Consider the following 24,399-nt stretch of genomic DNA (forward strand, 5'->3'; position numbering starts at 1 on the left):
TAGTTTAGCACTTTTAGGAGTTAATTCATATCTTCAAGGTGCCCATGTCGAGTCCAGCCCTCTCCATCAGGCTCTGATTTAATAATGCCAAAAGGATTTTTACTGAGGCAGCACCAAGTGCTCCATTTCTCCGTCAATATCTTGCCAATTCTTCAGCCCAAACTGTTAAGCTCAACAGATTTTTTTGCTGGTGATCATTTCAAGGGGATGGCTCCTCCTGTGACCTTCTTTGTGTCCCTCTCATTTTTGAATATTAATGTACTGCTGCAGAGAATGGAATTGATTTAAGAGCTCAGAGTGGCTTTTGTATCTGCTGAGACCACAAGGAGGAGATCAATATTCCTGATATTCCCTTCTTTTGCTCATCTCTTTTCATTTTCCTTCTTTTTTTTCCCTCATTCTGTAATTCAACCTTGTTTTTTCCGAGCTTGAGGTCTTGTTTGGAGGGTGTTTGTGCAAAAAGTGTCTTTTCTACGATAATGTAGAATAATTCTAAATCACATCTCTGATGTTACACTGTCCTTAAACTGGACCAGGAAAGATTTAACTGATTAGTCAGTGAAAATACATTGTAATTCCAGGCTTTCTAGATCATTCTGTTGCATTGTCACCACTCAGAGATTTGGGAACAAGCAATATTGGTTTTCCTCTCTAATCCAGCTCGTGCACAGGACTCCCTCCAGCACAACTTAATGCAAAACAGCAAAGACAGATTTAATTAAACAGACCAGCATTCTGTGCAATTATTTCTCCTTGTGCAGCTGGATGGATGAGATGTCAGGAATAATTTCATTATTGGGCCGCACCCCACAATGAGAGACCCCTCTTAGGCAGGGCAGGGGATTGATTGCCAATCAGCATGGTCGTTAATCAACGCAGTGCCCAAACATTTGCATTTCATGAGGTCACAGCATCATCCCCCTGCAGTTCCACAGACACAGAACTACCCACCTGATGGGCTTTGTTTTTCCAACAGGACTTCCTGATGGAAACGTTCATTATGTTCAAGGACCTGATTGGGAAGAACGTGTACGCAGCTGACTGGATGGTCATGAACATGATGCAGAGCAGGTACAGGGTTAAGCCTGGCTTAAGTCTGGCTTTGGAGCCTCCCTGGGCCCGATAGGAGGGTGACTCACACCAGGAGGTTTATTTTCTTCAACTACTTCAGGCTGGTTTAAATCAGATTTCAGCCAGTTTTAGCTGCTGTGCGTTTCCACTGGTGGAACTGGAAATCTCTCTGCTGCCCAGAGAGCCCCAGGCTCTCCTTTACAGCTTCAGCCAGAGAAACCATTTTGCTCTTCTTTTGTGATTTTGGGGAAATCACATGGAAAACCTAAAGCCAGAACTGGACAATGCTTAACCACTCTTCCAGAGAGGAAATTTTCCCTGATACCCAACCTGAGCCTCCCCAATGCAGCTTGAGGCTGTTAAACCAGGGAAGAACTTTGCCTGGATGTTCCCTGATTTAGAGGAATTCCTGTCTCTTTTGGGAGCATCTGTTGCTGTCTCCTGAGCTTACACATGGGAGCTGTAAACCCAATGCTGTTTATTTTGTTTACAGAATCACCTTTATTTGATGTTTTTATCTCTTCAGGGTTTTCCTGCGTGCAGTGAACCAATTCACCACTGTCCTCAACCGCTTCTTCCTGGATCAAGCTCATTTTGAGCTTCAGGTAACTGTCCTGTTTTTCTTGGATTTTCTTATGGATCCCAGAGCTGACAGAACACCGAAATCCCACTGTTAGCAGGCTGCAGCTCCTTGTGGTTCCTCTCCTCATGGAGGGAGCTCTGCATTTGGGGCTGGGCAGCTTTTTTTTTGTGCCCGTTGCTGCTTTTCCTTTTTGCCATTTTCATCTCCTTTCTCTCGCCCAGCTCTGGAATAACTATTTCCACCTGGCAGTGGCCTTCCTCACTCACGAGTCCCTCCAGCTGGAGACCTTCTCCCAGGCCAAACGCAACAAAATCATCAAGAAGTGAGTTCACACTTTTTTTTTGGTGTCTGGAGGCTCCGTTTGGGCTGTTCCAGGCAGCTCCAGGGTGGGAGGAGCTGCTGTGGAAATGCTGATAAAGGCAAGGTGATAAAGAGCTGACCAGGCCAAGGTGCCAGTGCTGTAAATTATGGCTGCTTTAAGTTTGGCCAGGCAGATCTTGAACTGTTTTAGCACCTTCTGTCCACTGGAAGGTCTGTAATGGAAAAGTCGTCATGATGCCCAAAATTCCCCTGTGCAATTCCTCAGCCTTTGTGGAAGGTAGGTCAGAGGAATCCTAAAAGTCCTCCAGCTTTTTAGTCCCCCACCTTTTACTTTTATATTTTTCAGAGCCATTCATAGCCCCAAACCAGCAATTTTTAGTCTCTGAGCAGCTTTTACCTCTTCATTTCCTTGGAATCAGGTGCCTGGATATCTCTGAGCATCTTGACAGGGACTTTTGTTAGGATTTGTCCCCTTTTTTCTGCAGAAGTGGCTTGAAGGAGCCTGATAATGAAATCTTTTTGCATTACCTTTAGGAAAGAACACCCAAATCCGACCAAAGTGGGGTGGAATTGCAGGAAGCAGCAGGGCTGCAGCTTTCAGGAGATCCAAATTCCCTGGGAATTCAGTCCCCTGTCAGAGCAAGACATGAACATTTGTGGTTCTGCCGTTCACTTCTTCAAGGATCTTCATTCCAAGGATCATTTCACTGCTTGTGCCTTTCTCACCTCTTCCTTTTAATACTTTTTTCTAGGTATGGAGACATGAGGAAAGAAATTGGCTTCAAAATCAGGGATATGTGGTATAACCTGGGTGAGTTCCAGCTAAAGAATTATCTTTATTCCAGCTCTCAAAATGGCTTTCAGATCTGTTATTTCCTTATAAAAGCTGCATGTGTTTAATGTGGGGAAATGCACTTCTAGTTCAGCCGTTTCAGCACACAAAAACCTCTTTTTTCTGTGAATAACTTGGAAAAGCTGATTTTTTTTCCTCACATCAGCTGCTGAGATAATTTCTTAGATTCCCTCTAAAGGATGTTCTGCCGTGTAAAGGATGAGTGGGATTTTTTAGAGAGCCTTTTCTTGTGATTTACAATTCAGCTCAATTATTTCCTTGGGCTGTTCCTGAATTTTGGTGTTGTGACCTGGTAATTCTTCCTTGAGTAAAATCCACGCTCTGAGCAGAGTGTGTGTTGTGTGAATAATGTGCTTAAACATTGAGAAATCCAAATCCTGCCACTGGATGTATTTGATTTTAAATTTCTTGCAGGTCCTCACAAAATAAAATTCATCCCAGCAATGGTGGGGCCAATCCTGGAGGTGACCCTGGTCCCAGAGCCTGAGCTGAGGAAAGCAACTATTCCCATTTTTTTTGACATGATGCAGTGTGAGTTCAACTTCAGTGGGAACGGGAACTTCCACAAGGTAAGGGATTCCATATATAACCAATATATATATTAATTATATTATATTTATATTTTAAATCTATATTTATATCTATATTAAATATATAAAATATATTATTATATATGTATTATATATAAATATATCATATATAAAATATATAAATATATATTAAATATATTAAAAAATCTCATATAGGTATTTAATACAATATAATATATAGATATCTTTTTTACAATATGTAAAAAAGACACCATATTTTAATATATAATATAATATATACAGTATTATATATAATGTAATCTTGTATTCATTCTATATTGACATAAAATAATGTATTTAAAATAATATAAAATACATTAAATATATAAAATATATAAATATATAATATATAAACATATAAATATAAATATTTATATATATAATTAATATATAAATATACAGATACGTATATTTATATTATAATACATAATATATATTGTAAAATTATATTAAATATATATAGATATATATTATATATAAAATATAATATTAATATAGAATAGTACATAAATACATGCGTTTGCAATATATACACAATACTGGTATATTCACTACAAATATTCCACATTGTCCATAGGGCAAAAGAAAAATAGAATATTTAAACAAAGCAAAACAAAAAAAAATCCCTATCTAAAATTCTGCCAAACCCCTTGGGAAGTACCTGGGGTTTGGAGGGTTCAGAACTTTTCAGATCTGTCCTGACTGAGCCTTTCCATGACTTTGATAATCCCTGAATTCCCCTTTTTTCACCCTTCCCTGCATTTGCAGAGGTGTCAGTACCCACCTCTAAACTGGGAAACCATTTGGAGACCCTCAGAGGGTGTCCAATGTCATTTTAGCTATTTATTTCACTTGACAAGAACAACATAAATTCCCTGTGACTCCGCAGAGAATCAAATATTAGGATTCTGTGCTTGCTTAATTCCACCAGGCTGGGAGGGGTGTGAGAGGGAGGCCTTGCATTTCCTTACTCCGCCCTTCTCATTTTGGGCTTTTTACTGTTGTGCTGGGTCAAGAGCAGCCCAGGCTGTTCTGGTCCCAGCCCCTGCTCCTGAGAGCTGCTCTCTGCTTGATTGGGGGTTTTTATTTTTGCCTTTCCAGTTTGAAAATGAGCTGATCACCAAGCTGGACCAGGAGGTGGAGGGGGGCCGAGGGGATGAGCAGTACAAGGTCCTGCTGGAGAAACTGTGAGTTTTATAGAGCACCTGCAGGCTCTTCTTATATCTTTTTTTTTTTTACCCTTTATTGGGCTGCTTTTCTAATGTAAAGGAGCCCTAACTCATTAATTATTCCAGTGAGCAGGGAGCTGGTGCAGGTGCTGTGATCTTAGTGCTGTGCAGCTGTTCTGGGGCTGATCGCCCAAAAATGAGGGGTTTATTCTGCACTTTTAACTGCCCTAAACTGGAGCTGGAATTCAGAGTCAGCTGCCAAACTGGCAAGGGGGCTGCAAGTGGAAGAGCAGGCTCAAAGTTACATCAAAACTGGAGCTTTTGGCAACAAAAACTCAATTTTTTTGACCAACTTGCCCCGCCTGAGCTGGGTGTCTCAGGTGTGCGTGTGCTGAGTGCCCATCCAGGGACAAGTTTTTGGGTAATTCACAGTGAAATCCCCTTTCCCTTGAGTTCCCTCGGGTGTCCCCACAGGCTCCTGGAGCACTGCAGGAAGCACAAGTACCTGTCAGCCCCGGGAGAGGTGTTTGCCCTGCTGGTCAGCAGCCTCCTGGAGAACCTGCTGGACTACAGGACCATCATGCACGACGAGAGCAAGGAGAACCGCATGAGCTGCACTGTCAACGTGCTGGTACAGGCTGGGGACCCGTCCCCTGGGCTGGGGACCTCTCCCCTGGGCTAGGGACTCCTCCCCATGGCTTTTCTAGACCCCCTTGGGATTGTTTTTGATCAAGGGGAGGATTTGAATGAATTCCTCCTGCCATTTTTTGTTAATGATGTGCCCAAGTCAAGCTCCAGAGCAATGAGCACAGAAAGATGGAGAGTCCAAAATCTGGAAGCCTGGAGCACGGGCAGAGGAGATGCCTGGCTGATGGTTGGGATCTCTGTTCCCACTTGAGACAAGTGATTTCTCTGATCTGTCCCTTTTTTGGCAGTGCTGGTGCCCCCCAGTATGAAGGGCTGGTCTCTGGGCTGGATCCACCTGAGCTGCCAAAATGACAGCAAATATCCCTGAAATACCTAAAACCGCTCTGTCTAGAGATAATTCTGCAGCTCTGTGTGCTCTACATTGCCAATGTTTGACTTTTTCTGTTGTTGGCAGAATTTTTACAAGGAGAAGAAGCGAGAGGACATTTACATCAGGTAGGCTGTGTCCCTCCAAGAGCCTGGAAAAACCCTTTTTCCCCTCAGTGCTCCCTTGGATACAGGAGTCCTTCCCATCGAGGAATTGCTTTTGCCTTGCTCAGGTATCTGTACAAACTCAGGGACCTGCACACAGACTGTGAGAACTTCACTGAGGCTGCCTACACCCTGCTCCTGCACGCTGAGCTGCTCCAGGTATCCCAGGGCTTGGAGTGAAATGAGGCACAAACAGCTCAGAATAATCAAATTGCTTTTTGTCTTCTGTATTTAATGTGACTTTGAACCATGTAGGTACCAGTGGTCATTGAGGGGCATCAGAGTCTTGCAGATTCCACAGCAAAATAATGATTATTTTTTATATATTTTCTATATATATTTATATGTTTTTATACATATAAATATATTTTTATAAAATATATATTTTGTATATTTATATAGTTTTATATATTTATATATGTATATATATAAAATATATAATTATACATGTAATTATATATTTACATATAGTGAGAAATAATAATAGACATATAATATATAAGAATTGTGATGAAAAATAATGATGTACATATAATATATAATAATTGTATATAGTAAAATATCTAAAATAATATGTAAACAAATAATTATTCATTAGAATGAATAATAATAAATAATAAATTATATAGACATAATAAAGATATTATATATATTATTATAATGAATTAATAGAAATGTATTAATAGTTATATTAATACTAATATATTGATATATAATTATAATGAATTACATAAATATATTATAATAAATACTATATAATTAAATAATAATGATAAAAGTAAAGCAATTATTAGCATCAGTTTGTTACATCCTCCTGCTGCAGTGAGCTGGGAGAGAATTATATCCCTGCCAAAGTTCTTTGTAGCAATGGGAGATTTGAGTCACCCACTGTAAGAATTTCTCTGGAAATGTTCCAGTTCTTTCACATTTGCCTTTTTCCCTGTTCCAGTGGTCAGAGAAGCCCTGTGTCCCCCACCTGCTGCAGAGGGACACCTACTACGTGTACTCCCAGCAGGAGCTCAAGGAGAAACTCTACCAGGAGATCATCTCCTTCTTCGACAGGGGCAAGGTGAGGGTCTCACCCTGTTCCTACAGCAAATGAGCTTTGGTTTGCATTTAGGATTTCCTTACTGGTGAATTCTAGGCTCAGGGCTTGTGGCGGGGCTTGGTTAAAGCAGATGTGGTTCCACACCAGGCTGGGGTTTTGATGGGAATCCCAGCACTGCCATCAGCAGGGCACGTGTTTATCTGGAGATATTTAAATAATTAATAAAATTAACTGAATTAAAAAATGGCCAAAGAGTGTCTGGAAAGTGAAGCTATTCAAGGTTCTGGGTAGATGGGAACAGAGCAGGTGTTTTCCTTCCTGCCCCTGGGAGTGGCTCAGGTTTTTGGGATTGCAGGGAGAGAGGCTTCCCTGGCTGCACTGACCTTGGAGCTGCTCCTTGGAGAGAGGGTTCTGCAAGGGAATTTAGATGGGATCTTGGGAAGGAATTCCTCCCTGTGAGGGGCTGGGATGAAATTCCCAGAGCAGCTGTGGCTGTTCCTGGGTCCCTGGGAGTGTACAAGGCCAGGCTGGAGCAGCCTGGGACAGTGAGAGGTGTCCTGGCAATGGCAGGGGTGGCTCTGGGCTTTCAAGTCCCTTTCCACCCGAATTCCATGATTCCATGATGAGACAAACCCAAGGAGCCCCTGTCCAAGATCTCCTGGGCTTCTCTCTCTGCTGTTCAGACCTGTCATTCCTCCTGCCAGTGCCTCGTTTGTCCTGTCAGGATCTCAGTGGAGACCTGGCTTTGTAACTCACTCTCAGATCTCCAAACCACGAGATCTGTATGACTGTAATAATCCCTGCAAAAGGAAAAATGCACAGTAGAGTCTGAGGGAAACCTGGCAGAGCATGAAAGGAGTGCCTGAATTAAAATCAGCTGCATTTTTGTTTACCTATCTGCGCTAATGAAGGCTTTTAACTGAGTCTTTCATGTTGCTTGTGCTCTTCCTCCCCCTCCTGCCCATCCTCACCCTCCCTGGAGATGTGGGAAAAAGCCATTCAGCTGAGCAAGGAGCTGGCTGACATGTATGAAAACAAGGTCTTTGACTACGAGGGACTTGGTAATCTCCTGGTAAGACTTTTTTTCTCCATTTCCAGCAGGCTGCTGACTGCTTAAATTAATACTGTTCAAGCAGGATAAGCCTAAAATAAATTCATATTAAAGACAAACAAACCAACTTAACCCCGTGGCTTTGTAGAGGCTAGTAGTAGAATAAATATTTTCATCGTTTCTAATTAGCATGATAATGCTTTGTGCAGATGTTTAGAATTCTTGATTTTAACCAAGTGAAGGAACAGCCAAGGTGTGTTTTCAGGCTCCATAAATCTCATCACCTTGTTATTTCTGTGGTAAAAGTGCTGGGCATGAACACAGAGCTATAGAATCCTCTTGGCTCTGAATTCTGCTTTTTAGTGGTTAAGGATGGAAGCAGATGGTCTTTATGTTCTTTCATAGCAGAATCATCTGCCCAGTTTTATTTCTGCCAGTTCTCTGACATTTGTCACCATTTGTGTCTGCTCACATTCAGAATATATTTATATTTCATTTGTTTTCCCACAGTGAAGGATTTCAAGTATCCTGGAATCCTAAAAGCCATGGCGTTGTTCTCATGTCTGCAGACCAGGAAATGAAGTTGGTTCAGGCCCAGACAAAGCAAATATTTAATCAAGTAAATGGATAAGGATGAGAGACTGCATCAAAAAAGCAATTGTGAAGTGTGTTCTGAGGGCAGAGCTCAGAGATCAGGAATTGTCCCTGGGAACGTGAGCTGGCAGTGTCCTGGAGTATTCCAAAGTGAAAGTGTGGTGTTGTTTTCTTTTCCAGAAAAAAAGAGCTACTTTTTATGAGAATATCATGAAGGCCATGAGACCTCAGCCCGAGTACTTTGCTGTGGGATACTATGGACAGGGATTTCCCTCTTTCCTGCGGGTAAGGATCCTTCCCCACCCAACCTCTGCACTGCTGGAGACCCTAAAAGTCACAACTTTTGCAAAGCTTCCAAGAAAATCCAGTGCCAAACTCTTTTTTCTTGCAGTGGCACTGACAGATCTAAATCCCAGGAGTGTTTCAGAGCATTTCAGAGTCTAAAAAGAGACGAGTCAGAGATGAAATTTTGTGTGTTACCGGCTCAAGTGGGGTTGGGGTGTTACAATAGGTTTTTTAGACGATTGATATGGATTTAATCTATGGATTTAAACAGAATTTACCTTTCGTATTTGTGCTCCCTCTGAAATGTGATTGTTGCTGTTAGAAAATGTTCAGCCTGTTAAGAATTTATCCCATTGCTTTTCAGCCTCAATCAACCAAATTTTCAGGACAGGGATCATTTCAGTGATCAGGGAGAGTTTGTCCCACACAGAAGAATTCAAGTGCAAAGGTGCTTCTTATTTAAGCAGCTGAGCACTGCTGGACCTGTGTGGAGGACAGAAATAACTCAGGTCCAGGGTCAGCAAGGCTGAAAATATTCCTCTTATTTAAAACCCAGGACCATTTTACCTTCTCAGACTGGAACTGTTTGAAGTTCTGGTCTTCAGCGGAAGCCAGGCTTAAAAAATGAGAAGAGTATTAAGTTAGAACTGTGTGAGGAGATGGCATGGAAGGCTTTCAACTCCAGGTCATGTTTTGGAACCCATCCCTTCCAGAAACCACCGCCAGGTGGAAAAATAATCGGCCATGGTCTGGTTTTGGGTGTGTAGAGCAAAACTGGACATTGTGGGTGGAGGTAAAATTCTCACCTGTGCCCAGGGACACCCCTCAGGGAGCTCCCAGCAGGGGCTGGCAGGCAGGTCCCTGTATTTAGGAGTTTCTTGTCACATTTATTCTGTTACTAAAACCCAGCTCCTGGCTGAGATTGCCTGTGTTGAACGCATGAGTGCTGGGAGGTGTGAGCAGCTCACTGACTCTGGGATGTGTTTGTGTGGCCATCAGCACCTGCTTGAGGATTTCCCTGCTCGTTGCAGGTGGCCTTTAAAAGCTCCTTTCCAACTCTGTTTGATGATTCTCTGTGGAGCAGTGGATTTTTTTAGACAAATCTGAGGTTCTCCTTGCCAGGCCTGGCTCCTGGGAGTTGCTGTGCCCTCATTCCAGATCATGTTCCTTCCCTCACCTTTTCTGCCCAGCTGGGATCAACCCTTCCCCTAAACCAGCTCTGGGCAGGGAGGGATTTGGAGTGCTCTGTCCCACTGCTTTGTTGAATTTTAATTCCCTTTTTCTTCTGCCCACAGAACAAGATGTTCATCTACCGTGGCAAGGAGTACGAGCGGAGGGAGGATTTTAACCTGAAGCTGCTGACCCAGTTCCCCAGTGCTGAGAAGATGACCAGCACAGCCCCTCCAGCAGAGGAGATCAAGGCTTCCCCCAAACAGTGTATCTTTTGGGTCTGGGGCATTTTGGAGCAGCCCAGAGCTGCCTCTTCCCCACGAGAAGGCAGCTTGTGAACAGCAGTAATGATGAGTGAGGGGATTCTTGCTCCAGGCAGGCCCTGGGTGTGAAAATGGGGCTGTCCAGAGCTGTAAGGGTGGATTTAAAGGCTGCTTGGGGCTGTGAGAGTTAAACAAGTTGCTGTCAGGGTGAGGAGCAGATTGCAGGGAGGATTTCCCGTGTTCTCACGCCGGTGGTGCTGACTGCTCTGGCCATGTGGGGACCCAGCTGGGTATTTCTGGGTGAAAGATGTAAAATGCAGCCTGTGAAAGTGGGATGAAAAGGGTATTCCCTTCTTCCTTGCACTCCATTAGCATTTATGAAGTGCTGGAGTTTGTGTGTTTTTTTCCCCTGAAAGTCCCTTTGTAAAAAGTGTGAAGTGATGATGTCACTGAAAGTTGTTGGGTTCAGAGCCCTAACTATTTTTTAATTCCTATTTTCCCCCTTGCTGGTGGGACTCCAAGCTGTGTCCCAAGCTCCCCACCAGCCTTAAGATCCTCTGAGTTGTGTGAACCAGTGGAGATGCTCCAGATTCCTGCCAGAGATTTCAGTCTGTGGCTCCTGGAAGATGCACGCCAGGAAAACCAAATTCCTGGGCTTGCAGCCTGTGCTCACCAGGCCAGGCTGGAGGATCTGCAGGTCCATTTTGGCCCTCAAACCCTGTGCACAGAGGCCCAGCCCAGGCAGTGCTAGCAGATGCTCCTCTGCAATCCTGCTGCCAAGTGCTGCATCCACATGGGAAATTAAAATCCATTCAAGACCAAACTTGGTATCAAAAATGCCTCTTCTGTTGCTGCTTTGTTTCAGCTGCTTCCTTTGCATCTGTTTGTGTTTGTTCTGATGTTTCTGGCTCGGGATGAACCCGAGCTGCAGAATTTGGATGCAGATCTGAACCGTCCCGAAGGTTTGGGGGTGTTGGGTTCCGGGACTCTGGCACAGCCCTGGGATGGAGGGAGCCAGCTGCAGGGCTTGGATTTGGGACAGGTTCTCCTTGGACTCCCACAAACACCTCCTGAGTAGATGAGGAGTGCCCAGATCTCTGTTGTGTTAGGCAGACCTTGCTGCTTCTGGGGTTGCTTTAACTTTCAGGCTCCTTTAACCTCCGTTGCCTCAGGCTCTTTTATATTTCTTTAGGTTGTTTTTTCTGCTCTTTTATGACAAAATACCTCGTTCATTTTTTGGTAATAATGTTTTGGGGCTGCCAGGTGAGCTGTCCTGAGCCTCAGAGGTTCCCTGCCCCTCTAGGCACTGGGAGCTGTGCTGGGGCACCGAGCTCTCCTGACACAGAATTCATCAGCTGGGGCTCTGAGCCTGACCTAACCTGGCTCTGTGCTTTTGGGCTCAGCTTTGGCTCCTCTCTGTGGGCAGCGTGACTTGGGCTCTCAAAATGCTCCTCAGAGCAGCCTCAGTGAATTAAAGGACGTGTGGGGGCTGCCTTAGACCCCCAGTGCCACCTCAGAAGGCAGGGCACTCACAGAAATCATCTCCTGAGCACCTTGGCTAAGCTTTGCTTTTCCAGCCAGGTTTTCGCTCCTGTAAAGCCTCAGTGCAGTCCTTAAAGCAGAATTTTAGTGGAACATGATAAACTGCTGTGCTTGGGATGCAATTATTAAGATTTTTTTAACATCTGTTGTTATTCACAGGTGCAAAAGCTGAGGGTGAAGCAATTCCTTTGTTCACTTGGCTTCATGAATCTAAAAAGTGGGAGGGAAGGAGCTGCAGCCTCTGGTAAAAAACTGTGGGGTGAGAGGAGAGCCAGAGGCATCCACAGAACCCCATTGCCCTTTTTCTGGTCTCCCACAGTAGAAATCAGTGGTGCCCAGGATTCCCAGGCATTTTCACCAGGGAATTGCAGCACCTAGAAGTGTCCAAGGCCAGGCTGGAGCACCCTGGCATAGTGGAAGTTGTCCCTGTCCATGTCAGGGAGTGGCACAAACCATTCTGGGATTACTATTTTTATATTTATAATATTTATATATTATTTATTTATTTATTTATTTAGTTTTTCATTTATTTATTCATTTATCTATATATTTGTATTTATACATATATTTATATTTTATATATATATTTTATATATAAATACTTCACATAAAATATATATTATATTTTTATTTATATTATATAAATATATAATATAAATATAAGTATATACAATAGAAATATTTAGAAGTATATAATATATATTTATATATTATATATATATAAATAGATATATTTTCTATATATTAGACGTATTTATATATTATATATATAAAGTCCTTTTCTTTTTGGGTTTTTAATTCACAAGGAGCCTACAAGAGGCAGCATAATGCCTGTGATGGGTGATGGATTAGCCAGGTTTGAAGGAAAACACTTAACAAGAGCACAGGGAGTTGTGGAAAAGTCTGACAATGGAAGCAGGAAGGGTTTTTCTCTCCCTCTCCTGTTTTCCCAAGAGGGTTCCTAGTTTTTCATCCTTAACCTGTGCTGCTCAGATGTGCAGTGCTTCATTGTGAAGCCTGTGATGAACCTGCCACCTCATTACAAAGATAAACCTGTTCCTGAACAGATCTTAAAGTAATTTATTTTTCTTTTCCCTCACTATTTTGCTTGCGTTTTCCCTGCTAACCTGGGCACCAGGTGCTGTGCCTCCGTGCCTCGTGTAAACTGTAAATTCCTCCCCACAAACTGGAAAAATCCCCTTTTTACTCTGCCTCTTCCCAGCTACTACAGAGCCAACGAAGTGCAGCAATTCACCCACTCCAGACCCGTCAGGAAAGGAGAGAAGGATCCAGACAACGAGTTTGCTGTGAGTCCTTGTTGTGGTTTTAAACTAGTAACAAAAATTACCTATTTTTTGTTGTGAGATATGGATTAAAATAAGAGCAAAACAGGCTTAAAACTTAAAAGGAATAAAGACAGTTTATTAACAAACTATTACAATAAGAATACCAAAATAAACTTGCAGAAAACTCTTTTACTTCTTACTACCCGATTATTTCTTTGTACACATAACAACATAGAGACAAAAAATTTTAGAATCTTGGTGGTCAAAAACAGTCTCAATTTCTGGAGTCTTTTCATCAGTCCCTGTAGAGAAACAGAAGTCTCTTTCTGCCAATCTGTGGAGTTTCTAGAGTCCACTCCTCCCATCCCACACTACTCTGAGGTGTGCATGGGTCAAATGAATCCAGGGATGTTATTTTTAAGGATAAGTTATTCAAAGGTAGAAATCTTCTTTATTTGCTTCTGTGAGCCTTCCTGGAAAACAGCCATCCCCTTGGCTCCTTTAAGGCTTCAAAATCCTCACTTCACTCGTAAGTTCCAGCAACTCACAGTATCACAACCACTCTTTCTTTTCTCTAAAGTCTACACTTTGAATATTCTATTCCTCCCATACTCTAGTCATGAATTAAAAGAGTCTTCTAAACTATTATTGTCCATCTCCATAGCTGTAACAGAAAGACTTTTCAGCAGCAAGAATCTTTTTTCTCTCTTTCTTATTTAAACTTAACTCTTTTCTTCACTGTTTTTAGTGGTTTTATGATGTCTTACATGTTGTCTCTCTTTTTCTGTCTTTTCTAAGAGAAAAAAAGTAATCTGTTTGTTTATATAGGTAGTAAAAGAATTAAAAGTTTTAAGAAAGCTGCAAAAGTTCATAGTGTCAGGTTTCAGTCTAGCAGCAGACCTTGAAAACTGAACTAAGCTGCCAGGCTCTGCTTTTCTCTCCTCCCCCCCCTCCTTGCAGCCTTGACAGAGCTTGTTACCTCTCAAAATCCAGAAACCAAAGAGAACGAGAGAGCTCTGAGTGTACTTCTTAAGGAGGTGTTTACAAGTTAAATTCACTTTTTAATGGTCAAATCTGCTGTCAATTCTTGGAAATGACTGATAATTGGTCAAAAGAAAAAACTCTCATCAGCCACCAGTAGCTTCAACTTCCCCTCTTTTTACTCTGTCTTAAAGGTGAAGCTACCCCATGACAGTCCTTTGCCTTTTGTTTGTTTTGTTGGTGGCATTTTGACCAAACTCATCTTTTCCCTCTCCCTGTGGCCACAGAGCTTGGGAATTAAAAAAGCAGGAGGCACAAAGGGAATTGCAGTCTGCCCTGAGGTTGGGGGTGATGGCAAGGGGCTCCACAGATAGAATTTTAACATCCAGCATCCATCAGAAATCCACCCATGTGGTGCTGTGTGAGCCCAGCATGGGGCTTCATCCCAGCCAGGGAAGGTGGGAATGGCCGTGGAATTCCTGACAGCTTGTTCTGGAAGCCTCATTCCACTCAGGAGGGAGCTGAGTTGCAAAACCAATATTTCCCTTCCATCTCAGATATCCTTTTATTTTCCTTCTCTGGGCAGAACATGTGGATAGAAAGGACAACCTACACGACAGCTTATTCCTTTCCAGGCATCCTCAAGTGGTTTGAGGTCAAGCAGGTCACGACGGTGAGTTCTCCACTGGGGCTGGATCTCCTCCTCTCCAATCCCCATCGAATAAAGCCTTGGAACACTTGGGAATGCCAGTCCTTGCACTGTTGGATGTGGCACAGATAAAAGCAAATTATTTAGTTTCTTACTCGGTGGAGAGGAATAAATCACGGAACTATGGAATCCCAGATTGGTTTGGGTTGGGAGGAGCTTAAAATCATCGTGTCACCCCTGCCATGGGCAGGGACAGCTCCCACTGTCCCAGGCTGCTCCAGCCTGGCCTTGGGCACTTCCAGGGATCCAAGGGCAGCCACAGCTGCTCTGGGAATTCCATCCCAGCCCCTCCCCACCCTCCCAGGGAACGATTTCTCCCTAAAAATGGAATGAAGGTTTGAAAGGTTTATTCTGTGACTCTACAGAAGGTTCATTCTGTTTCTTCCCTCCCTCAGGAGGAGATCAGCCCCCTGGAGAATGCCATCGAAACCATGGAGCTCACCAATGAGAAGATCACCAACATTGTCCAGCAGCACACATGGGACCGGAGCCTGCCCGTGCACCCCCTGTCCATGCTGCTCAATGGCATCGTGGACCCCGCTGTCATGGGTGGCTACACCAACTATGAAAAGGTCTGGGCACATCCTCTGCAGGGCTGGAGAGCTCACCTTGAGCAGGGAAAGTCCCAGGGAGAGCTCAGAGCCCCTTGCAGGGCCTGAAGGGGCTCCAGGAGAGCTGGAGAGGGACTGGGGACAAGGGATGGTGGGACAGGACACAGGGAATGGCTTCAAACTGTCAGATGGGATATTGGGAAGGAATTCCTGGCTGGGATGGAATTCCCAGAGCAGTTGTGGATCCCTGGAAGTGCCCAAGGCCAGGCTGGATAGGGTTTGGAGCAGCCTGGTCCTTAAAGGAGGACACAACACTGTGTGACTTCTCCTGTTCCTCTCTGCTGAGGGAGGCTTGGGATCAGTTCCACTTCCAGCTGTCCCAGACACGGCTCTTGCTGGCTCTGGGCGTGCACAGCTCGGACAGGAGCAGAAAAGAGCAGAAGACAGGTTTGCAGCGAGCTGGAAGGGCTCAGGCTCGGGGCCAGGGCAGGATCCAGCCCCTCTGCAGTGGGAGAGGAACCTGTTCCTGCCCTGTGGGGCACAGAGGTGCTCGGGCAGCTCCGGTAACAGAGAACAGGCAGAACTTGGCGTTTCTCCCCTGTATTAACAGGGAATGACAAGGCAAAAGAGGCTTCCTCTCGCCAGCAGCCTCTCTGTCCTTGGAGCCTTGCGACAGAGCAAACAATTCAGGAAAAAAGCAGCATTTCCTGTACAGGTTTACTCAGCTGACTTCACTTGAGCATTGTAGGTTGTTCTTTTGTTGTGATGTTTAACTTGAGCTGTCAATTCCCTCCACCTACTGATGGAATTCCCAGCACAGAATGTGCTGCTTGTTTCCACGAGCTGGGTGAAATGTGGTAAAACACATTTAACCCTCCTTAGCTGTGCCCCAGCCCCATGAAATGAGGTGCATGAGTTAATTGGGAGAGGGGCTGATTGTTCTGGGGCCTAACTCTGCTGATTCCAGAGCAATCTGGATGCTTTGCCAGGGCTGAATTTGGCCCTGAATCCTCCCATTTTCTGAATTAAGGTTGACATCAAATTTAGCATTACGAAAGTGGGAAAGCAGTTAAAACTAGAAAACATGAAGTCTCTGCAGCCACATCTGGAAATACTCATTTCTGGTTCATATTTTCCTATTTCAGCTGCAGCTCAGTGCAGAACATTCGGCTTTTGTGGGAGACTAAAATCTGGGTTTTAATTCTTTCATTGTAGCCAAAAGCCAAAGCTGGGGTTTTTAACATCTTTCCTCTTGCAATAATTAAGCACTTTCAAGGAAAATCCTCTGAGACCAACCCAGCAGCCCTTTCCCAGGCAACCTCCATCCTGTTCAGGATCAAACCCCCAGCCCTATAAACTTGTACCACAGTCCAGTTTTACAGAAGTAAAAAAAATATATGCATAGGCTAAAATAGCTCAGAGAAGCAATTGAAAAACTTATTAGGGGGTTTATCTAGGAAAAAAAAAAATAAATATTCTGACCAGGAATTGGGATCCATTTCAATGGCATGCATCATGGGAATTGGCACAATTTAAAATTTTCACTCCAGGAAAGTGGATTTGTGTTTTTTCAACTTCAAACCAAGACCAGATTCTGCTGATTAAAGGAAAACCTAAGAAGTGGAAGTGGAGATTAAAGGTGCTTTTTTGAAGGAAGCTGGGAGCCCAAATCCCAGCCTGGTCTTTATTTCTATTTCTCTGTAACCAGCCCCAGGTGAAAATGAGGGATTTAAGGGCTGAAATCAGGGAAATTGTAGCAGGAGCTGCCCTGCTCTCCTCGGAGCAGCTGAGGTGGTTTGGGTGTCCTTGTGTGCTGTGGGGCACTGACTGCTGGAAAATAAAAGAGGCTTTTTCAAGTCAGAACTTGAGGTTTTGGGCCTGCCTCTTGCATTTAAGTGAGGAGTAGAAGTGATGGAACCTCAGTTATTCAAATCTGTGCTGGTTTGTGAGAAGGGGATCAGGACTGGGCAAAACCTTTTTGATGCAGTGACTGCTTTTCCACATGTTTCACTGGAAAAAAATGTCTTTTTAAAAGTGGGTTTTGTTCCCTTTTCCCAGCTGGTTCTTTGTCCCTCAGCTTAGTGCAGCAGAACTTGGGTTTAATATGAAGAATAATGGCAGTGAATTGCTTTTAAAGGCTCTTCCCCTCAGAGCTGCCTGAGGAGCAGTGTCTGTGTCACCTGTGTCACCTTCTCTCTGTGCTTCCAGGCCTTCTTCACAGAGAAATATCTCCAAGAACATCCTGAAGATCAAGACAAAATCGAGCTGCTCAAGCAGCAGATTGCTATACAGGTATGGAATTGGGAAAGAGCTGGGGGAGTGGGGAAGAGGGAATCACAGAATCCTGGAATGGTTTGGGTGGGAAGGGACCTTAAATCCCACCCAGTGCCACCCCTGCCATGGGCAGGGACAGCTCCCACTGCTCCAAATCCCATCCAACCCGGCCTGGGGAAAATGTTGATGTTTGTTCAACACCTTGAGCTCCAGCACTGAAGTCCCCTCTCTGTCACCAGCTCTGAGTCAGCAGCTGAGCTCCCTTGCTGTTTATTTTCCCCTCTGCAAGCCCAAACCACCTTGATTTAAAGCCTTTAATTTTTTTATCTGATTTAATTTTTACTTTAAAAATTTCTAATTTTCAAATTTTTAGTTCTATCTGAGCTGTTCCGCTGGCACTGTGGGGAGCGGGAGGGCTGGTTTGTGCTCCTGCAGCTCATCATGCTCCTTCCTCCCACCCTCCCTCAGATGCCTCTCCTGGCAGAGGGGATCCGGATCCATGGGGAAAAGCTGACGGAGCAGCTGAGGCCCCTGCACGAGAGGCTCACAGCCTGCTTCAGGGAGCTCAGGAGGAAGGTGGAGACGCAGTACGGGGTCATAAGTCTGGTGAGGAAACCTGGTTTTTCCACGTTTTGCCCCAGAGGAACCCAACTCCCCCTTTTCCACCCGTGGGTGGGTGTGAGGGGGTGTCATGGAGCCCCGGAATCTTCAGGGTTGGGAAAGAGCTTTGAGACCATGGAGTCCCAGCTGTGCCCGATCCCCACCTTGTCACCTCCAGGAGTTCCTGGGACACCTCCAGGGATGGGAATCCAAACCTCGCTGGGTAGTTCCAAGTTCCCTTTCCATGGGGAAATTCCTGCTGCTGTCCACCCTGAGCTCCCCTGGCCCGGCCTGAGGCCGTTCCCTCTCCTCCTGTCCCTGTTCCCTGGGATAAGATCCCAAATCCCCCCGGCTGTCCCCTCCTGTCAGGGAGTTGTGCAGAGCCAGAAATTCCTCCTGAGCCTCCTTTGCTCCAGGCTGAGCCCTTTCCCAGCTCCCTCAGCCTCTCCTGGAGCTCCAGCCCCTTCCCAGCTCTGTTCCCTTCCCTGGATTCACTGCAGCCCCTCCATGCCCTTCTTAAACTGGGGGGCCTAGAACTGGGCCCAGGGGACAAAGCCTGCCCTGCTCCTGCTGGCCACCCCCTTCCTGATCACAGCCTTTGGCCTTCCCAGCCACCATTCCATTTCGGGAATCAGGACTTGGCAACCAGAATTGTAGAGAAATGTGTTTTATTCCATCAGCTGTGAGCACCAGGGATGCACGGGGAGACCCAAACCATGAGGACCTGCTCAAGGCAGGTTCCAGGTGTAAATGCACAGTGATCCCACAGGCCCAGACCTCCCTGCCCACTATTCTCCACCTTCTCTTGCCTCATACAATTCATACAATTACAATTAGCTGCCATGCCTCCTGGTTTGGTGGTCTTTTGGGATGAAGGCTGAACATCTTCCTCAGTGTTTGCTGATTGGTCTCTGGGCAGGCTTAGTGGGGCTTTGGCTTTCTCCCAGGTCAGCTTGTCCAGAGTAAAACCACAAGTCTGGTCCTGGCTGGTTTCTGGAGCCACAGATTTCTGCTTTGTCAGGTTTTCACAATAACCAGGTCCTGCTCTGCTGAGTTTTGGCAATATCTCTCACACCTGGCAGCTGAGTTCCTGTGTGGTTTGTCACAAACTCTTTCTGCTGGGTGTTCTATGTACCCTCTACTTGTTTAAGCACACGACAGGCTTCTAAAATTCTGAATTTTCATAGCCATGGGTGTTCCCCCTCTCATTTCTCTGCAGCCCCCAGCGCTGACCGAGAGGAAGCCGAGCAGGTCGGGCTCGCTGGTGCTGCCCTACATCATGTCCTCCACCCTCAGGAGGCTCTCGGTCACCTCCGTGGCCTCATCCGTGGCCTCCACCTCGTCCACCTCGTCCGACAGCGCTTCCTCCAGGCCGGGCTCGGACGGGTCAGTGGTTGAGGCGGGGGGGTTGTGCCTTAGGCAGGATCAGATACTCTGAAAATCAAGGTTTATTCCACGGGAATGCGTTTAACAATGTTTCTGGGAGTCGGTGTTGTTATTCCGTGTTACAGACGGGGTTTGGGGCACAAACGGTGGGAGCTGAGCCCCAGCTGCTGCCCCTGGAGTCCCAGCACGTTCCAGGTGCCCCCTGCCTCTGTTTCCCAGGGATGAGGCACCCCAGGGTGGTTTATTTTGGTCAGCCAGGAGGTGAATAAGGCACCCAGCACTTGGTTCACCCTGTCTGCGTGGAAAGGAGCTGCCACGCCTGGACGTTGTCTGCTGTCACTTGGCAGCACATTGACTTCCCAGCTGGGATAACCAGAGTTCAGGTGATATGTTCAGGGTCAGTGAGACTCATGGCTGAGCATGAACTGCAGCTCTGGGTCTCTCTGCAAGCAGATCACACTTCACCTTGGACAAAAACCACATAATACTCAGAATTCCAGGGCTAACAGCACAAATCCTGCTGAAAAATCCATGGTCCTGCCTCAACCTTTTAACAACAATCCCTTACACAAGCTGAGAGATCACAGCTTTTTAACAAACAGCCCTTTCCATGCCTGATGGACTCATGTTTCATGTTTTTCCTCTCTCTTTTGGGCCACAGATCTACCCTGGAGCCTCTCTTGGAGAGGAGAATATCCACATCTTCCAGAGCTGAGGAGCTGCCCATGAAAGACGACGGTGACAACAGGATTAGCAAACTCAAGAGGAAGGAGTGGAGCATTAGCAAGTCTCAGGTTATTGTGGAGAAGGAGCCAGAAACAGAACTGACTTCCAAAATGGTAAGAAAACCATCATGATAATGACAGCAGTAATAAAACCCACAGCAGGAGCTGAGTGTTTCCATTGCTCTCAGCCATGCTGGGCAGGGGGAGCTTCATTAAACAGTGGGAGGGGTTCAGATACCAAAGAGCCTCTGTCATCTGAGTAATTCCCTTTTTTTTTTTTTTTTTTTTAATTTGGAAAATTGGTGTCACAGGCCTCAACTGCAGCTTGGCTGGAGGTGCAGATGGAGGCACTGGTGGCCCAGGGAGGGGCTGAGCAGAGCCCTAGGGTGCTCTCAGCAAACCCCAGTTCTGTTGGAGGGAAAACCTCGGGCAGGCAGGGATCCAGCTGCCCAGCCAGATGTTGGGTGGCTGTCAGGCAGCACCACTGCACAGATCAAATGTCCTGGGAGGTGCAGGCCCCTTGGATGGACCTAGGAGTTGGGAAGAGATGGTCTGGTGGCTCAGATCTGATCTGATCTGACCAACATCTGAGTCAGCCTGGATCTGCCAGGCTGTGCTCTGTTCCAGTCCCAGGCAGAGGTGTGCCACCTTGGGATGTTGTCTTGATGGGCGTAAAAACTGTGTTACACCCTGGGATATTGTCCTGATGGATGTAAAAACCATGTTGGACCCTGGGATATTTTCCTGAGGGACATAGAAACTATGTTACTGTTTGAAATATTGTTCAGCAAAACTTGTGCTACACCCTCAGGCCGAGGGAATTGGGCACCTGGGTATTTCAGCGCTCATAATCTCACTTAACTTGGTTGCTAATCTGATTTAACACAGGCTCATTTTTCAATTAGGAGGAAACACCAATTCCTGTATTGGCCTTTCCTCTCCCAAATTCCCAGCTGGATCTGGCAGGGGCAGGTGATGCTGATCCATTTTCAGGAGTTCTTATCAGGTCTGAAGGATGCTGCTAGCACTTGGTGGCTGCAGTGTTTCTAGGAAGGGGCTCTGTGGTTCCAGGGTGCTGTCAGTGGTACTGGCAGAGTTTCCAGCCCAGGAAAATTGGGGTTGTGGGTGCTGGTGCTGCAGGAGGCCTGGTCCTCTGCCTCTGGAATTGCTGTTGGATGAAATCCCCAGTATCTCTGAAGAGAAGGAGCACTCCAGGGCTCCAGTCCTGCTTCAGGACACTGCAAAGCCCAGGAAAAGTTGCTTTTATGGCTGCTCTGCTCCATGGCTCCAGAGTGAGCACAGGAGTTGGACAGAGGAATTTTCTGGAAAGCCAGAGGGAAGCAAAGACCGCCTGGGCTTTGTGTGTTTTACATCCACCTGTGTGTGGTCCCTTAAATCCTGAACTGCTGATCCCTGGAAAAGAGTTTAATTATGTGCTCACGTGACAGCCTGCCCTGGGAAGCAATGAACTGATATTTAAAAGGACCCCAGTATTCATGCACTGAACTTTTGGGGCCGCACTGAGGTGACCTCGTGGTTTGAGTGAAGAGCACAAAGGGTGTTACACTGGAAGGAGCTGGATACAGATTCCCAAATGAGAAGGATTTGCTCTGTAAAGCCTCAAATAGACTCATTTCACAGCCCTCAGGAGCTGCAGGATGCAGTCAACACCAGCAGCCCTGACCTGCAACCAGAATTTCATTTTTCTTTATTTTTGGAAAGACCTCACCCTCACCCCCTTCCAAAGTTTATTCCCAGAACCGCAGCAGATTTTCAGTGTGGCATCTTCCCTCCTTAATCAATTGACTTAATTTAACTGCCATTAAAAGCAGTTTGCTGCTGCTCAGGAAGTGCCAGGGGAATCTGGACTGTGTGGTGGGAACACAGAGCCAGGGCAGGGGTTACTCCTGCTCACCTGTCCCAGGCTGGGTGTGCTCACCTGTGCCAGGCTGGGGATGCTCACCTGTGCCAGGCTGGGTGTGCTCACCTGTGCCAGGCTGGGGGTGCTCACCTGTCCCAGGCTGGGGGTGCTCACCTGTCCCAGGCTGGGTGTGCTCACCTGTGCCAGGCTGGGGGTGCTCACCTGTGCCAGGCTGGGGGTGCTCACCTGTCCCAGGCTGGGTGTGCTCACCTGTCCCAGGCTGGGGGTGCTCACCTGTCCCAGGCTGGGGATGCTCACCATCCCAGGCTGGGGGTGCTCACCTGTCCCAGGCTGGGGATGCTCACCTGTGCCAGGCTGGGTGTGCTCACCTGTCCCAGGCTGGGTGTGCTCACCTGTCCCAGGCTGGGGGTGCTCACCTGTGCCAGGCTGGGTGTGCTCACCTGTCCCAGGCTGGGGATGCTCACCTGTGCCAGGCTGGGTGTTAGTGTCACCTGTCCCAGGCTGGGGATGCTCACCTGTGCCAGGCTGGGTGTTAGTGTCACCTGTGCCAGGCTGGGTGTGCTCACCTGTCCCAGGCTGGGGATGCTCACCATCCCAGGCTGGGGGTGCTCACCTGTCCCAGGCTGGGGATGCTCACCTGTGCCAGGCTGGGGATGCTCACCTGTCCCAGGCTGGGTGTGCTCACCTGTCCCAGGCTGGGTGTGCTCACCTGTCCCAGGCTGGGTGTGCTCACCTGTCCCAGGCTGGGGATGCTCACCTGTCCCAGGCTGGGTGTGCTCACCTGTGCCAGGCTGGGGATGCTCACCTGTCCCAGGCTGGGTGTGCTCACCTGTGCCAGGCTGGGGATGCTCACCTGTGCCAGGCTGGGGATGCTCACCTGTGCCAGGCTGGGGGTGCTCACCTGTGCCAGGCTGGGGGTGCTCACCTGTGCCAGGCTGGGGGTGCTCACCTGTCCCAGGCTGGGGGTGCTCACCTGTCCCAGGCTGGGGATGCTCACCTGTGCCAGGCTGGGGGTGCTCACCTGTGCCAGGCTGGGTGTGCTCACCTGTCCCAGGCTGGGTGTGCTCACCTGTCCCAGGCTGGGTGTGCTCACCTGTCCCAGGCTGGGGGTGCTCACCTGTCCCAGGCTGGGTGTGCTCACCTGTCCCAGGCTGGGGATGCTCACCATCCCAGGCTGGGGGTGCTCACCTGTCCCAGGCTGGGGATGCTCACCATCCCAGGCTGGGTGTGCTCACCTGTCCCAGGCTGGGGGTGCTCACCTGTGCCAGGCTGGGGATGCTCACCTGTCCCAGGCTGGGGGTGCTCACCTGTGCCAGGCTGGGGATGCTCACCTGTCCCAGGCTGGGGATGCTCACCTGTCCCAGGCTGGGTGTGCTCACCTGTCCCAGGCTGGGGATGCTCACCTGTCCCAGGCTGGGGATGCTCACCTGTGCCAGGCTGGGTGTGCTCACCTGTGCCAGGCTGGGGATGCTCACCATCCCAGGCTGGGTGTGCTCACCTGTGCCAGGCTGGGGATGCTCACCTGTCCCAGGCTGGGGGTGCTCACCTGTCCCAGGCTGGGTGTGCTCACCTGTCCCAGGCTGGGGGTGCTCACCATCCCAGGCTGGGGATGCTCACCTGTCCCAGGCTGGGTGTTAGTGTCACCTGTGCCAGGCTGGGTGTGCTCACCTGTCCCAGGCTGGGGATGCTCACCATCCCAGGCTGGGGGTGCTCACCTGTCCCAGGCTGGGTGTGCTCACCTGTCCCAGGCTGGGTGTGCTCACCATCCCAGGCTGGGTGTGCTCACCTGTGCCAGGCTGGGTGTGCTCACCTGTCCCAGGCTGGGGATGCTCACCTGTCCCAGGCTGGGGATGCTCACCTGTGCCAGGCTGGGTGTGCTCACCTGTCCCAGGCTGGGTGTGCTCACCTGTCCCAGGCTGGGTGTGCTCACCTGTCCCAGGCTGGGGATGCTCACCTGTCCCAGGCTGGGTGTGCTCACCTGTGCCAGGCTGGGGATGCTCACCTGTCCCAGGCTGGGTGTGCTCACCTGTGCCAGGCTGGGGATGCTCACCTGTGCCAGGCTGGGGATGCTCACCTGTGCCAGGCTGGGGGTGCTCACCTGTGCCAGGCTGGGGGTGCTCACCTGTGCCAGGCTGGGGGTGCTCACCTGTCCCAGGCTGGGGGTGCTCACCTGTCCCAGGCTGGGGATGCTCACCTGTGCCAGGCTGGGGGTGCTCACCTGTGCCAGGCTGGGTGTGCTCACCTGTCCCAGGCTGGGTGTGCTCACCTGTCCCAGGCTGGGGATGC

At 47.5% G+C, this 24,399-nt stretch overlaps 1 protein-coding gene across 1 annotated transcript in view; it reads left to right on the forward strand.

Annotated features, from left to right (window-relative positions):
- DOCK5 (dedicator of cytokinesis 5) overlaps positions 1-24,399 on the forward strand; it is a 78,361-nt gene that overhangs the window by 47,583 nt on the left and 6,379 nt on the right. The window contains exons 29-49 of the mRNA XM_058859080.1: positions 977-1,071; positions 1,598-1,676; positions 1,876-1,976; positions 2,728-2,786; positions 3,243-3,397; positions 4,520-4,605; positions 5,062-5,218; positions 5,690-5,730; positions 5,835-5,925; positions 6,716-6,835; positions 7,797-7,886; positions 8,640-8,744; positions 10,040-10,181; positions 12,713-12,794; positions 12,942-13,026; positions 14,573-14,659; positions 15,091-15,267; positions 17,455-17,538; positions 17,989-18,126; positions 19,340-19,506; positions 20,168-20,345. Coding sequence (XP_058715063.1) covers positions 977-1,071; positions 1,598-1,676; positions 1,876-1,976; positions 2,728-2,786; positions 3,243-3,397; positions 4,520-4,605; positions 5,062-5,218; positions 5,690-5,730; positions 5,835-5,925; positions 6,716-6,835; positions 7,797-7,886; positions 8,640-8,744; positions 10,040-10,181; positions 12,713-12,794; positions 12,942-13,026; positions 14,573-14,659; positions 15,091-15,267; positions 17,455-17,538; positions 17,989-18,126; positions 19,340-19,506; positions 20,168-20,345 — 2,319 coding nt within the window. The remainder of the gene's footprint in view (positions 1-976; positions 1,072-1,597; positions 1,677-1,875; positions 1,977-2,727; positions 2,787-3,242; positions 3,398-4,519; positions 4,606-5,061; positions 5,219-5,689; positions 5,731-5,834; positions 5,926-6,715; positions 6,836-7,796; positions 7,887-8,639; positions 8,745-10,039; positions 10,182-12,712; positions 12,795-12,941; positions 13,027-14,572; positions 14,660-15,090; positions 15,268-17,454; positions 17,539-17,988; positions 18,127-19,339; positions 19,507-20,167; positions 20,346-24,399) is intronic.

This window comes from Poecile atricapillus, chromosome 29 (genome assembly GCF_030490865.1).
Source record: "Poecile atricapillus isolate bPoeAtr1 chromosome 29, bPoeAtr1.hap1, whole genome shotgun sequence".
Taxonomy (NCBI): Eukaryota; Metazoa; Chordata; class Aves; order Passeriformes; family Paridae; genus Poecile; species Poecile atricapillus.